The 15,463-nt window shown below is 49.4% G+C and overlaps 1 protein-coding gene across 3 annotated transcripts in view; it reads right to left on the reverse strand.

Moving 5' to 3' along the window:
• The window catches only part of LOC149361529 (huntingtin-interacting protein 1-like), a 121,026-nt gene that overhangs the window by 27,127 nt on the left and 78,436 nt on the right, over positions 1-15,463 (reverse strand). For all 3 annotated transcript variants that reach the window (XR_016288965.1, XM_089572700.1, XM_089572701.1), the window contains 5 exons: positions 10,444-10,640; positions 9,336-9,425; positions 7,687-7,749; positions 2,614-2,714; positions 762-994 (listed from right to left, as the gene is read on the reverse strand). Coding sequence is in view for 2 of the 3 variants with exons in the window: in XM_089572700.1 (XP_089428826.1) it covers positions 762-994; positions 2,614-2,714; positions 7,687-7,749; positions 9,336-9,425; positions 10,444-10,640 (684 nt within the window). In the remaining variant the exon portion in view is untranslated. The remainder of the gene's footprint in view (positions 1-761; positions 995-2,613; positions 2,715-7,686; positions 7,750-9,335; positions 9,426-10,443; positions 10,641-15,463) is intronic.

Here is a 15,463-nt window from a genome sequence, read left to right on the forward strand (position 1 = left end):
CGGCCGGTTTCTTATCGGTCTAGTAGCAGTCTATTTGCTCAGAGTGAGCAGTATGCCTCAAGCGTTACTGCGAAACGGCTGGGCCGGGCCCGGGCTGGGCTTCACTCCGGGATTCACGGGCCGGGCCGGGCTCGCTAGAGCGATAATTTAGCGGGCCTGGGCCGGGCCCGGGCTTGAAGCCGCGGGCCTGGGCCGGGCTCGGTCTTCAGGTCTCGGGCCCGGGCCCGGGCCGGGCTTGGGCCTGAAATTGAGGCCCGTGCAGTGCTCTAGTCGAAATTTCTGGAGCCTTCCACTACGGCGTCCCTCATAGACTGAGTTGCTTTGGGACGTTAAAACCCCCATAAACCAATAAACCTTACATGATATTATACCAGTAGGGAACCAGGGTATACCATGAGGTATCAGTAGGTGTTGAAAACTAGAGTTATTCTAGTTGTTGTTATTCACTTTGAATTCAAGGACGGTGTGGAGGTGAAGGCATCTCCCCTCCAACAAAGCTGCAGGCAATGCTGCGGGAGAGGGCGCTAGTGAGCCTTGCAGTTGCGAGGATGAATACAGGAGGACATTGGGTGCACAACGACAGAGGGGGAGACCGGAAAGGATGGAAGAGCAGATGGATAAAAGTTGCTGGTGTTGGAGTTGTTGGTGTTGGAGTCGTGTGTTGGAGTTTTGAGTTGTGTCATCACAGAAGCGTTGACAGCTTGGAGGTGATGCACACCCCTCACTGTGAAGGAAGCGAGAGAAGGCGAGAGAGCAGTCACCTGACTCCTCAATGAGGTGGGCACAGGCCTTGGCGGTGGCCACCACGTTGCCCGTCGCCTGCGACACCCCCCGGGAAGCTGTTCCCAGGGCGGCCAACCGGGCTGAGCCACGGTCCGCCTTCACCCGCGAAGCCACCACGAGCTGTGCAGTGGCACCCGCAATCTCTTGGCTGGCCACCACCAACTCCTCAAACTTGCCACCACCACTGGACACCACACGGTCCGCTGCATCCCTGCATTGCAAATTGGGGGTGGGTAAAGAAGGCATCTCAGCCACGGGTGGTACACCACAAGGACTTCCACCAGAACAGTTTGCTGAAAGTTCAGCGTCACAGTCACTGCTTCAAGCAGGAGTGGCTGGCACTGCCCTGTCTATGGATGGTTAGTTTTTTTTTTATTTAGTAATACTGTGAGCCTTCTTCAGGCTCCTACAGGAGTGGGCCAAGTCACACGTACATATAAATAGCACAATAAGAAGCGAAAACACAAACAAATAAACATAAAAACACAGTAGAACAGGCGGTAACAATCACCGTCAACAATTCAAACAGGCTGAATTCTAAGCTATCAATGCAGCTCGCTGACCGCTACCTACTCACAGGTGCAAACTTAAAGCTCACAGCAGCAAAAGCTTTTCCGGCGTCTCCAATCCATCACACACACATGAACACACCTGAAGAACGTCTTCAAACTTTTTCCAAGGAAATGTAAAAATCTGACACAGCAACGTCAACGGGCAGTTTTACATCGAGGCTTCAGTACAAATGTGGACCCTCTAATCCCTGCAACAGCTTGCATAGCTGTGCACAGCACTAGAATGCATGGCGCGTTTTCCTGTTTCGCTTGCACAGGTGGATGCACCTGTTTGGTGCACATCAACTACTCCTCCTTCAGTTCACAATGTGCTCGGAACTGCCCTGCTTGACTACACCACAGTGGGTGGCAATAAGAGACATTCACAGGTTTTCTGGTTGCCAACCACGTCCTCAACAACTACCATAGAAGAAAAAAAGGCACTACACTGACGAGACAGAGAACGAGACAACAGCCACTGGCACCTCATCTTCATCTCTGTCCCGTCGATGTAGTGGCTTTTTGCAAGCAGCACCAGCTAGCCCGGCAACAGTCTTTACTGAATAGCTACCACTTGTATCGGTTTGGTTTGGTTTATGGGGTTTGACGTCCCAAAGCGACTCAGGCTATGAGAGACGCCGTAGTGAAGGGCTCCGGAAATTTCGACCACCTGGGGTTCTTTAATGTGCACAGACATTGCACAGTACACGGGCCTCTAGAATTTCTCCTCCAAAGAAATTCTAGCCGCCGCGGCCGGGATCGAACCCGCGTCTTTTGGGTCAGCAGTCGAGCACCATAACCACTTGTATTTTTTCATTACACGGAATTCTAGTCATTTGCTATAAAACAGCTGCTCCCACAACTAGTTGTAAAAATAGTTGTTTGCCGTTGCCAGGCGCTGTTTTCACTGATATTGTGGAAATGATGATTGCAAGCCTCTTGCCATGCAGCCTTTGCAGTTCGCCACACAAAAATCGGCTCTGCTGGAGCACACAAATGCAAAGCAATGGCAACGCAAACCGTCACACATACCCCAGTCCTCCCAATGCAACCTGACAAACTGCCACTTTCCAAACGTTCGCTCCTTCCAAAGGAAAAGCTTTGCTGCCACCTACACCTCCCAAATGCTTGCACACAAAACCTTGCAGCAAGAGAAATTTGACCAGACCAATGTAAACGGGTAAGATTTTAAGGCACTCTCTGATCAGGCCCAGTACACAAGCCGCAACCACAGCCTGAAAGGGTCACCCCGACAGTCGGGTGGGCTTAGTTCACTCACACGAGGAACTTGGCCCCGAGTCCGACGACCTTGGCCGCAGAGATGAGGCCCTCGGTCCAGCGGTGGTTGCGGCTGTAGAACTCCTTCTTGGAAGCAGAACCCTGCAGGAAAGAGACATCAGCCACAGATGAGGGACTGCAGTGCCTTCCTGCCCTCTCACTCTCGCTTATTGAATTTCTCCTGAGGCCTCCGCCACCTGTCATGACTCGCACACACTTGTGACGCTCACTCCGTGTTGTATTGTGTGACATAAGCACAGCTATAAAAGGAATCTGTAAACATGGTCGTGCATCTCTCGTGATTTAACTCGGCCACTGGTAAAGCTCTTCAGCAACACCTCTATGGCCTGCCATTTCCGGAATGCGCAAGGGCACTGGCCAAGGTCAGATATGCCAGATTAGAGGCGAATCCCAGCAGTAAGGCTGGGCAATCACGTGCTGGCGGGGTGTATTGTGTACTGACGAGTTCGGTCTGGCGTGCAGCAAGTACAGTAATCCCTCGCTATAACAAAATCACTTTACTCGAAATATCGCTTTATTCGAAATTTCTTCCGGTCCCGACCCAAACGCATGCATTTTAAGCCGCATTACTCGAAGCGCACGAAGAGCTTGTCCCGCTTAGAGCGAAGTGGCAAGCGGAGGCATCGCCGCCGCTGAGTGTAGGAATCGCCGCCGTGGCGGCGACCCTTTGCGCATGCAGTGCCAAATTAATACCGCCAACGAATTAGACTCATGCAGGCATAGAACAGGCCACAAAAGTACCAAACCCACAATCGATGACCTGCCTAGTAATGTGCACCAAGAGAGTGCCGAGTGTCCCCTGCTCAGCGGGGCCAAATTCCATGGTGCACCGCGCCCGAACTGTTAATCTCGGTCAGAAGAGCATTCCTGGTGTTCCCCGCGACAGAATCCACACGAAAATAGAGTTTTCCTCGCGTTTTGCGATGCCAGAAAACCACAGTGTTTTGGATAGGGAAAAGTGGCCGGTCATGCTCGATTCGCGCCATTCGACTAGACAAACGGTCTAAATGCGTGGAAAGAAAAGCGAGCGCGATTCATCGCGGCGCGAAGTTGCGAACGGCGCCGCAGCGTCCGATCGCAGCTCGCCGCCTGCGTCCAACCTGCAAGATGGCAATGATGGGCCGCTCGCGGCAAACGCAACGACGGGAAGTGGGAGCCAATGCGAGCGCGAAGAGCGGCAGCATCATGATGACGTAGGGCGCGCTCCTTTGACGCGCTCGCTCGCTCAATCGCGTGCATCGAGACCGGCCGTGACGCGCCGGCCTTGACGCCGGCCGCTGGCGTCTGCTAGCTCCGTTGCTGAAGGCGTCGCGGAAATCTAACGTATCTTTTATTATGGGACTAGTTGACAGTAAAGGGGTGCCGAGTGTAGCGCCTTTGAGTGCTGTCCAGTACCGAAGCGCTAACAGCTGTGGCGTCGATGCGAAACCGGCTAGGCTTAGCGGCGACCAGGGCAGTCAGGGAGAAGCGCGCAGTTTGTCACCCGGCGTTCCTGCAGGCGGCGTCGTTGCCGAAGGCTCCAATCTTACACAGGCATGCTGTCGTTGCTCGAATCTAGGAGGCAGACTTTCTGGTAGCGTGGCTGCTTTGTATTTTCTTGTGCGTACGTGAAGCCGAGCATGCCGGCCTCTCGATCAGCCTGGATCCCGTCTGGATCCCAAAAATGAGCTAAAGCTTGTTCTTGCTATAGATAATAAACTATGGTATAAGAAATTTGAAAACTGTATCATCTGTGAGGATCGCTGACCAATATTGAGTTGCTGGTAGAAGTAACAAATGTGCTATGAGCAAATTTTGTAGCAAAAGCTACATTGCCCATGAACTTGCGATTGCGGTGTGGCAGTGCTCCGAGGAGGCACGGAGACCGACCTTGAGCCGTTGCCTAGCAACCACCGCAGCTGGGGGATGCCGCGTGGCATCATCCACCAGCTTCCTCGCAGTTGTGGCGCAATTAAATCTCGACTGTTTTAGCTTTTTCGAGCGGTCACTTATATCGAATTATCGCTTATACCGAATTTTTTCGCCGTCCCGCTGACTTCGTTATAACGAGGGATTACTGTACAAAGTAGACACTACTCGCTATGGCCATGCCAGTGCGGTATGAGCACACCAGAAGCCGCTGAAACATGTTGCTGTGATGTCAGGTGGTGGTGAATTACAGAGGGTCACTTTGGCCGGTGTGATGCCACTGTGCCGTGCGCTATGTCAGAGTGTTGCTGCTGTTGTGCAGCTGTGTGTGAAGCAGTGAAAAGTTCCATTAGATGTCCCACACTGCAGGCTCGTACGCAGATTATAATAAGCGACACATTATCAAACTTGGCTGTTCCCCCGTAACACACCAGACACTCAAATTAACCAAACCAGTGCAAGATGCCGGCTCCAATTATCCAGTAAAATTTACATTATAAAGAGTAGGACCACAGAACCTAAGAATTAGCTGCGATTTTGAATTAACCAAAACCAAATTAACGAGGTTTTACTGCATGTCAGTGAACAAACCTGGCAGAAAACAGCCCTTAGAGACTGCACAAGAAAGAGACGATACACACATCCCTCATTCCATGAAATGCAGCTGTTTGTTCTTGAACAGTCTGAACCATAACGAAGAGCAGAGGTGATTTCAGAGCAATTACCGTGTTTAATTTGAACAAAGTAAAGTGAACCAGTTCAAATGAACATCAATAGTTCCTCTCTACCTTTGCAGCTGAACCAGAATAGATTTGCTTTCACTCAATTGAAATAAAAAGAAGATATTTCATTTTGACAGCCTGCCTCTATGCAGCGGAATATCATTTATACGAATCTCACAGGGTCGCGAAAAAGATTGATGTCATTCAAAATTTGGTACGATTCAAAACAAACAAAAGTCGCGCGCAAAAGAAGCATGGCAAATACATTCAGGCAGGTATGCTTATGGCTGATGGGATTTATTTATGGCCGCACGGCCACAGCTCATTACTCACGGTGCACACTGCACAAGAACCGACTGGGGCATTGGAGATGTATGGCACACACTCAGTGCTCAAGAGAGCAGCAGCAGCTTTGCACGTTCGCATTATCTGCGGTGGTGTGAGGGGGTGTTTGGGACAATCGAAATTCTGCACTTTGTACACACTGCACTCTGACCAGAGAATTTGACGAATTCGGACCATCCTGAAATCCGTATCAACTGCGTTCCCATCATCAAGATTCTACTCTAATAATCCAAATCCCTGTGGTTCAAATCCAAGCACACCTTTCCTGAGCATTAGAGCCGCCATGCAAGAAACTGCAAAAAATTCCGGCTTCTTGCAGAGAAAGATTTTGCATTCTCAAAACAGAGTTATAGCGAGCTGGCCAACAAAGGCTTTCGGCGAATTTTGTAAATGTTTCCGCAGGATGTCTGCCGCAGGATGTCAGCCAGCCAACTGAGCAAAGCTGTGCATTGCTTGGGAGGCTGACTGGTGACACGTGGTTTGTCCACTGCTCAGAGTCTGCATGCTTGTCACTGTGCCATTCACTGTTTGTGCAGGGCGCAGAGTGACGCTCATGGAAATTTGAAAAATACCGTATTTACTCGCATAATGATCGCACTCGCGTAATGATCGCACCCCCGAATTTTGTTGGCAAAATTCAGTTTTTTTTATTCCCCGCGTAATGATCGCACCCTGAACTTGCCGCAGCAATTTGCCGACGATGTCGAATCCAGCCGACGATGATCGTATTTGCTATCTGCCTGACAGAAGGCACGTGCAGATTACCATCTTGCTCTGTCAGCATTGCAGCGGCAGCCGCCTGTTAGTTGACCTGTGGTCACACGGGCAGTCTAACTGCGGTTATCTCGAATCACGGTTCGCCGTTGTCGCAAGTCTCGCCACCGTACTGGGTTGCGGTGCAACGAATGAAGTGACGCGGTGATCCGGCTAAACTTTATTGTTGTAAATAATAAGCCCTGGGATAAGGGAACGTCAAAAATGAATCCTCCTTGAGGATCGCGGGCCTGTACCGAGTTGCTGGTAGGAGTAATAACTGCGATACAAGCTAGTTTTACGTTCGCAGCAGCGTAGTAGCTGCCGCAGGTGCAGCGCGAGTGACCCGATCTGCTTGGCCAACTCCGCTGCGAAGGCGTCGCTGAAATCGATCGTATATATTTCTTTTAATATGAAACAATGAGGTTGTCAGTAAGGCAGCGCCATAAGTACAACATTCATTATAGCGCTGGTCAATTCAAAAGCGCCGTCCACTGTGGCTTCGATACTAAACAAGTTAGGCCTAGCGACGACTAGCAAGTACAGAGCGCCGCCGTCCGCCACGCTCGCGGGCGGACGGCGTAAGCGCGCGCAATCCAGTGCGCAATCCAGTGCTCCGAGCGTTGCGAACGTGTCACCTAAGTTCATCAACGATGCCGCAGGGACCGTACATTCGGTAAATTGCGTAGCTTGAGCGCCGCGGGACGTTGCTGTTGTACGCTGTTGCCGCGCTATCGGACGAGATCGAAGGCCGCATAAAAGCGTCGGCGCGCAGCACTATACACACTGCCTATTTTGACGCGTTGCCCTTTGAACGTGCGAACAAAGTACGTTCTTGAAGTGGGCCAGCTCTTGCGGTTTTCGCACTCTGCCTTCTCGGTTAACGATGTAAGCCGAGATCGGTTCGCGATAACCGCGTATAGCGGCGTAACCGCGGCTAGCGCGCCCGTGTGATAAGGGCTGTCTGCTTGCGACTTGTTTGCGTTTTCGGTGCTCAAAAATTTTTTGTAAAAAATTTACCCCGCGTAATGATCGCACCCCTAAATTTGCGTCAATTTTTGGAAAAAAAAGTGTGATCATTATGCGAGTAAATACGGTAAGTCATTACTGCTCTGTTCTCCCTGAAGAAGAAGATGACCACTGGCTTGCCTTCCGCCAGGCAAATTTGCCGTGGTACGGTTCTTGTTAGTTTTTTCACAGTCATTCCATGACTATGGACTTCGGATAATTCGAACACTTCCCCCGTCCGTTTGAATTTGAACTGCCGAGCTTTTGCAGCAACTGCTGATGGCACACAGTGGGACCGTCACCGAAGCAGCGCCCACCTTCTCTTTGGCGACAATCTCTTCCTGGAGGTGCTTGGAGGTCTTGACCAGCTCTCGGATGGCCTGCAAACCAGGCAGCAGATTAGTGGAAAAACGCACCAGTGCAAACTGCTGCCCCAGAAGCCTTCGCACAGCTTCAGCATCAGAAAACGGTCCCCACAGCATACAGGGCTATATCGCGGCATCAAGAATCAAGGAAAAAAAAAAAAAAAAACGTGTGACCCTCACGGAAGTGTACGCAGTGATTTCTTTCACTACTGTCTCAAAACAAAAGATGATGGTGATGAATTTTAAGGGTGCAAGGGCAGCTTTGTACAAGGGTGCCCTGTACCAGGTCCCCCCAGCTAACACTGGCCAAGGATTAAAAATATGCCACAGCAAGAGAAGTGAAGCAGCTTCAAACACAGTGCTGACCACTGCGTGTAGCTACTCAGAATATTTTTGGAGTATTTTGTTAAATTGAGTAACTTGAGAAAATGCACTCCCTGGCTGTTCCGTTTCCCGCGAAAAATGCAGTGCCAAATTGTACCGCATGCCAAAAAAATATCTCATTCGTTACTTTTCCTTTTGATCTGCGCCATAGGAGAGTTTCTTCGGCATCATAAGAATAATGCGCAAAATGCAAAAAAAAAAAAAAAACCCCAGGCGACCATGTGCTAGCGTGGAAAGGATAAAGCTCATTAGCTGTACAGCTTAGCGAAGTGTTATGCAGCATAAACAAAGCTGCAAAATGTTAGTTGTTTATATCCGAAAGTGCTCGAGTATGTTCAATCTTGTGCCCCAAGTTCAGCATGAAGCAGTAGACAGTACAGTTGGATACAGCTCAAACCTGCAGTGAAGCTCTGGCAACACTCATGCTCGCCACACAGAACCCCTATACGACACAATGGTAGTCCGTTTTTGAACTTTTTCTCGCTACTTAAAGGGCAACTGAAGCGGTTTTAGAATTCGATGAGTTTAAGGTTGCCGAATGTGCGAAATGTGCTGGTATAGCCAGCGAAATTGTTTTGCTCTAGCATTTGAAATGGTGGCATAATCACCGAAGAAAGTCGCCGTCGGCGTTCAGGCTTCTCTGAAGTGCACAGCGACGGGCAGAGGCCCCAATAATGACGTCACATATGGCGGCACTACGTTTCCAGCGAAGAAACGGTTATTCCATGGAAGAAAGCCGACGCTGTCGAAGGTGAAGTTCACGATGCATTGTTTGGCACCATCTGACGACGCACAGCAGCATGCAGGCGTAAGCAGCGGACACTGAAATTTTGGCAACAATCGATGTCACTGCCGAGTTTCCTTGCACTCCTCCAACGTAGTGAGGAGAAGCCTAAACATCGTCGCGGTTTTAATCAACGATTATGTCACCATTTTAAATGCTAGTGCAAAAATACTTTGCATGGTTTATGTAGACGCTGGACAGATTAGAATTCTTGAATAACCTCGAATTCTCAAAAAACCGTTTCAGCTTCCCTTTAACAGAAGCTAACAGCCAGAAGAAAATTCTGATGCCTGTGGCATGCATGATATAGTCAAACACTGAAAAGCAGATTTCATTTACTGTTGTGATTGGACAGCAGAGAAAAACTCCTTTTTTAGGCTGCACCCCACTGCAGAAACATAAATAACTCGCAATTTTTCCTCTTTTCCCATACCTGCATGAGTCCAGTGCAGGCGTCGAGGATTTTGCTGTTCACCTCCAGCTTGATGCCCGAGTCACCCTCTCGCGACTTGTTCAGCATGTCCTACACAGAACACAGCGATAGCCTTGTCAGGTCAGAGTTTATCTTTCGCATGCAAATCCACACTTTCAGCCAAGGATACAACATCCTTGTTTGCATCATGTCACGCCCGTCTATGTGGCATCTGCGGGTTTCTATCCTGTCCCTTCCCATTTCTTTGTATCTCATCGTACTGGTTACGTGCAGCAGGCAAGTCCTCCATTGCTGAAAACTTGAACCATGTGCTTTATCCAGTCAGACTTTTCTGTATGTTTACATTTATTGTTCATCAGAGTGGCCAACACATTTAAGGGGGGAGCCTGGTCTTGAAAGAAAATTTTTATTAATCTCGTCATAGTTATGAAAATTTCAGGGCACATGCATTTTTATGCGCTGATTCTAGATGTCATTTAATTTCATCTAAAACAATTCCTTAAGCACTTATGCAACTTTTATGCAAGCATTTTGCGAAGAGTTTTGAAGAAAATTTTCTGCAGGAAAGTCGCTAAAATGTATGCCATTGGGTTCTCTTGACACCAAGGAATGCAATAAGGGTAAAATTATCATCCTGGCTATCATAGAACTTGAGTTATAGGTACTGAAACTGCCACTTCAGAAAAACAGGAACACACACTTTTCTTTTCATTTCTGAAGTGACAACTTCAAAACCCTATAACTCATGCTCTATGATAGGCAGGAAGACAATTTTTCTCTTATTGCATTCCTTGGTGTCAAGGGAACCCAATGGCATTATTTCAGCAAGTTTCCCGCAAGAAATTTTTTTCAAAGCTTTTCACAAAATACATGCACAAAAATTACACAAGTGCTCGAGGAACTGTTCTACATGAAATTAAATGACATATTTAGAATCGGCACACAAAAATACATGTTCCCTGAAGATTTCTTAACCGTGACTTCATTAATAAAACTTTTTTTCAACACTAGGCTCCCCCCTTGATGGGCCGCCTAAATGTAATCCCCCGTCTCCTTTAGGACACATTCTGCAGGAATCCCCCCCCCCCCCCCCCCCCCCTCCCCTCACCTGGATCCGTTGGGCAGCTTCATCAATGGCACGGTCCATCTGCGCCAGCTCGTCTTCTAGCAGGTCACCCAGCTTTTGTGCGTCCCCCTCGCCCAGCGTGGTGGACAGCGAGCCACTGGCCCGAGCCACGGCCTCCAGGGAGGCATGCACTGCCTCCGCCCTGCCCCGCACCTCCGCACCCCGGGCCCCTTCTTCGCCTGCAGGGACGACGACACGGCGGTGTTACTCTGAGAGGGATGAGGAGCGGAGGAAGCCACCACGCTCAGCTAGGAGCTGTGAGAGAAGGTAAACCTCGTCACAATAAAAGCCCCTAGAAGTGACTTAACAAATGCAGCAAAGAAAACGCAATCCTTGCCCCTTAACGTGAACAATAAGCACAGCTGCTAATACGGTAGAACCCGTCTATAGTAAAGTCACTCAGACCAGCAAAAGTCTTTACTATATCAGTTTTTGGTGGTGGGACGGCTCTGAGGATGCTGTCTGGCAATAGGGGATATTCAAAATTCTGCAAGTGCGCTTTCCCACGTCTGTGTTGCCCCAAACAAGATGGCCGACTTCGCTATAAAAGAACTACGTGGGCTACAGGACAGGCGCTAAAGGTGTGAATAGAATGTAAGAAACGTATTTTGGAAGAATCAAACAAAAAACCAGTCTTTCTTGCTTTGTTTCAGCTGGAAACGCATGGTCAGCCATCTTGTTTGGGACATCATTGTTATGCGGGAAAGCGCACTTGCGGAATTTTGAATATCCCCTATTAACTAACTACAGTCTAGCCCGGTTATAGCTAAGTCGGCAGGAATCTGAAATCGCTTCGCTATATCCACTATTTCATTATATCAGGACTATGAAAGAAAAAATAGAAGTATTGGCAAACCAATTTATTGCCGCTGGAAGAACTGGTCCAGTGTTCCATGAACACATTTTGCGAATGCGGACTTCAGGATCGCGAGGCCTCTTTGCCGTCCAACTGCGAATCAAAGTTAACTACCAAGGAATATGCACAGAGTGTCTGCTGCTGTGATGGCCGCTGCGGAGGTCACTGGCTTAGGGGCAGAACCAGCGTCATTGCAATCACTGTCAGACGCACTGTTCAAGCTCCCGGCAACTTCGTCAGTCGTCAAGTCCTCGGATAACAACAAGGTCGTCGTCAGTGAAAACGAAGACCATGTGGCTCAGACCCGAAGGCACAAGGTCCAATTTGCTATCGGACTCCCAGAGCTGCTCCAAGGAGGCAGCACCATCAGCTGTTGAAGCTGTGTCAACTGCAGCAGCTTCTGCTCTGGCAGGCGCTCCACCTGTGCTGCTAGCTAGCTTTCTCGAAGCAGTGGGCGATGGCCAAATGCTTCACGCCCCTCCAGGAGCCGCTTGCGAACAAAATCGCCTTCACCAAAGGGACTTTCATTTTGGCCAGGAGGCGCTCCATAAACTCTGTTGTGCTGGCGCCCACATTTCGCTGGCTGGCCTCTCTGGAAGCCGTCGCTCAAAGCAGGCCCTGACTCTCTCGGACATGTCGCGGCTTGTAGTGTGAATCAGCCGCCTCGCTGGCGCCGATGCGGACCCTTCCTCCTCCCCTCCTCTCCGTCGGTGCGAACTCCTCCGACGCTCGCCGGCCATCGCCTCTCGACCATTGGTCTAATTTGAACGGTGGCCAGTGCCGTGACCTGATTGGAGGATTTGAACTGCTGGCTGCCGCAACCGACACCGGCGGCTTTAAAAGTGGAGCCGCGCTGAAGCCGCGCAGCAGACGGGCAGCAGAAGAGCCATCACGCCGGAGCTACGCTCGCCACCGGAGCTGCTCTTCTTCTTTGTGCTAGCCTGTGGTGCTCTTGGCCCTTGTATCATGTAAAAGCCCTTGTACATACTGTACATAAAAGTCATTTGACTCACCGTCGCCTCGACCGTTTCTGGGCTCGGACTCCCAGTCCCAACAACTCGGAGCCAGTAGTGGACCCTGAAGTTGGCAATAACCCCCTGATCCATGGGCTGCACCTTGGTGGTAGTATTTGGGGGAAGGAACAAAACCTCGACGGTGCATCACTGTGCGCTGGCGTGATGCACACTGCAGTTGCCAAGCAGCATCAGCACCTTGCGCTTCCTTCGGACCACCTCTTTGTTGAAGTCGGCGAGCTTGCCAAAAATATCTCATGTCATCCATGCTTTTTATTGCTTACATACATCACTAGTATAGACAGCACCTTGGCGAAGCCGCACTGGTTCTTGGATTTTCCAATGACTAACTCTCTTGACCAACCATCAACGTTTGCGCAGATCAGCACAGTGATCCGGTTTTTGCTGTCCTTCCCGCCCAAGCATATGTCCGTCTTTGCCGCGAGAGTCTTCGTTGGTACCAGGCGGAAAAAAAGAGCGGTTTCATTTGTGTTGTAGATATCCTTGTCAGAATACGCAAGAATCCAATCACAGTGCTTCTCCATCCACTGCTCGAGCGAACCCTCGTCAATGGACGCAGCCTCCCCGACAATGTTTTTACACACAATGTCATGTCTCTCCTTGAACCGGAGGAGCCACCCATTTCCTGGCTAGAGGCCTTCACGACCGAGAGCGAATCTCAAGTCCTTGGCCTTCGCCAGCATGATCGGTCCACTTAGCGGAATGTTATTCCATTGTATATCCAGGTACCACTTGTAAAGTGCGGCTTCTACCTCGCCGTAAGTGGCACACCAGATCCTCTTTCGGTCCCGCTGCCAACGTCGGCGTTGTCAAGAACGGCGTCGATCTTTCTACCGTTCTTGATTATTGTTGAAAGCGTGGAGAGCGCGATTCCATACTTCCATGCGATATCACTCTTCTTAACATTTCCGTGCACTTCGTCCAGAATGGCGTGCTTCGTCTTCAAAGACCACAACACCTTTCTCTTCCCCGTCGAGGTGCCAGGGCCAGCGAGACTCGACCTAGCCAGAGAAATCGAGTCGGTCCTGACAAAGGTGACAACTTAGTACGCCCGTTGCCTCAGCCAGAGAAGTCAGCGGTCCCGGAATGAGAAAGAAGTAGAACAAGGCAGGAAGGCGAGTAACTCAAAGTGCATACAAAGACCACAGAAGTGATGCAAAGCAGTGCTTGCAACATGCACAGCTTTCCAATCCCTGCTTCGAGCGCTGAGAACCCACTGCAGAGAAATTCAAGAACCGCCATCGACCCAGTCGGTCGCTTTTCATGATGCTGTCACCGACGACCTGCCTCTGTTTTATTTGTTTACCTTTTTCTTCCATGCGGAACGAAGCACCCATTGTATGTCAAGCCACGCGATGCAGTGAAGCCACCTTTCGTTTCGCAGGAAAGCAAATGCCGCTGCGAAGGTTGCCATCAGCCGAGTTCTGCTGTTCTTTTCGCCCAAAAATTTGATTTAAAGGCGCAAGAACATTCCGACTGATAGATTATTTTGGGGTTGGCACGAAATCTCTTCACTATATCCACCGACGCGCTTTTATTCACTGCATTAAAACACAGACCAAAATTACATTGAAAATGTAAAAATGGGAACGGGAAATCAGAACCCCTTTGTTGTAACGGCTATTTCGCTGTAAGTGGCTTCACTATAACCGGGCTAGACTTACAAAATACAACAGGTTGGTTTACAAAAGAAATAATCAGAATTACCTTCCACTGTTCTCTTTTCTTTATGCGATAAATATTTATTTTCAGTTGTAACATTTTATGTCATTACATTTTCAATTTTGTCCGACTCTCAGGGGGTTCCACATTTACACGAATGCAACGTGGCTACACGAGTGAATCCTTTACATATTGTGACGAAGACGAAGCTGGCAGTGGCGCGGGACGGAGCGCCCGCGCTAGGCCAGCGGCCATTAAATCGTCTCATAGCCATGGTTCACCACGTCTCATTCTTCGGCTGGCCGCCGCGTAACAATATAACAAGAGTATTTTTTTTTTTTATTGGGGTTTAACGTCCCAAAGCGACTAAGGCTATGAGGGACGCCGTAGTGAAGGGCTCCGGAAATTTCGACCACCTGGGGTTCTTTAGCGTGCACTGACATCGCACAGCACACGAGCCTCTAGAATTTCGCCTTCATCGAAATTCAGCCGCCGCAGCCGGGATCGAACCCGCGTCTTTCGGGTCAGCCGCCGAGCGCCGTAACCACTGAGCCACCGCGGCAGGGCTATAACAAGAGTGTGATTCCTTATGAAAACTAAACGTTTCTGTGAACACAGCATTGCCTTGTGTCAGTTGAGAGGCAATAGTTAAGAAACGCACCAGAAAATGGAGCGCGGCAAAACTGCCCACGCTTCTTGCTGTTGCTGCCTCGTGTCTTCGCACTGCCCAGAGCTGACAACATCCATCTCTTCCCTTCACTGCATTGACAACAGTGTAAATATGGTACCTCATTCAAGGAGGGAGGGCGCAACGAGTTCTCTGGGTTCGAAGGGTTGCCTGGGCATGCAGCCCCCGAGAACTGCCATTCAGCACAGATTGCGATGAGGTGTCTATTCGAGCTAAAATATATATTTATGCAACCCAAATTGGCTGCACTGCACGTTGCACGCCACATTGTCAAGGGTGCACCTCTCACAGACAACCTCATTGCAAATGCTACGCAACATGCAAAGAAAAATCCTCGATCAGCACTGAACTGGACTGCGCAATAATGTCTTGAGCTGACTGCTTTCAGGCGGGATGCTGGTCTTTGACACCAAAAAATAACCAAAAGATGACCAAAAAAATCAATTTTCAAAAAATGACATTTGTGGAATGTACAGCTATTATTATCCAACAGTACCAATTATTTCCTTCAAGAAATCAACATTTTGACCGTAATATTAAATTCAGATCATTGCGTGGGCTGAATTTATGCAGGAGCAGACAATTTAATTGCATGAAAATTTTGGACATCTGGCTGCCTTAGTAGTATGTCGATATCTCAACATCTAGGACAGATAGAGTTGTCATACTGTTTGCTAAGGGAAGCTGAAGGCACAGTGTGCGCAATAATTGAAGCAGATTTGTTCAATCGCGCTTCAAAAATTTATAACTTCGCAAAGTTCA

The sequence above is a fragment of the Amblyomma mixtum genome, chromosome 2, assembly GCF_055824585.1.
Source record: "Amblyomma mixtum isolate Tamu chromosome 2, ASM5582458v1, whole genome shotgun sequence".
Classification (NCBI taxonomy): Eukaryota; Metazoa; Arthropoda; class Arachnida; order Ixodida; family Ixodidae; genus Amblyomma; species Amblyomma mixtum.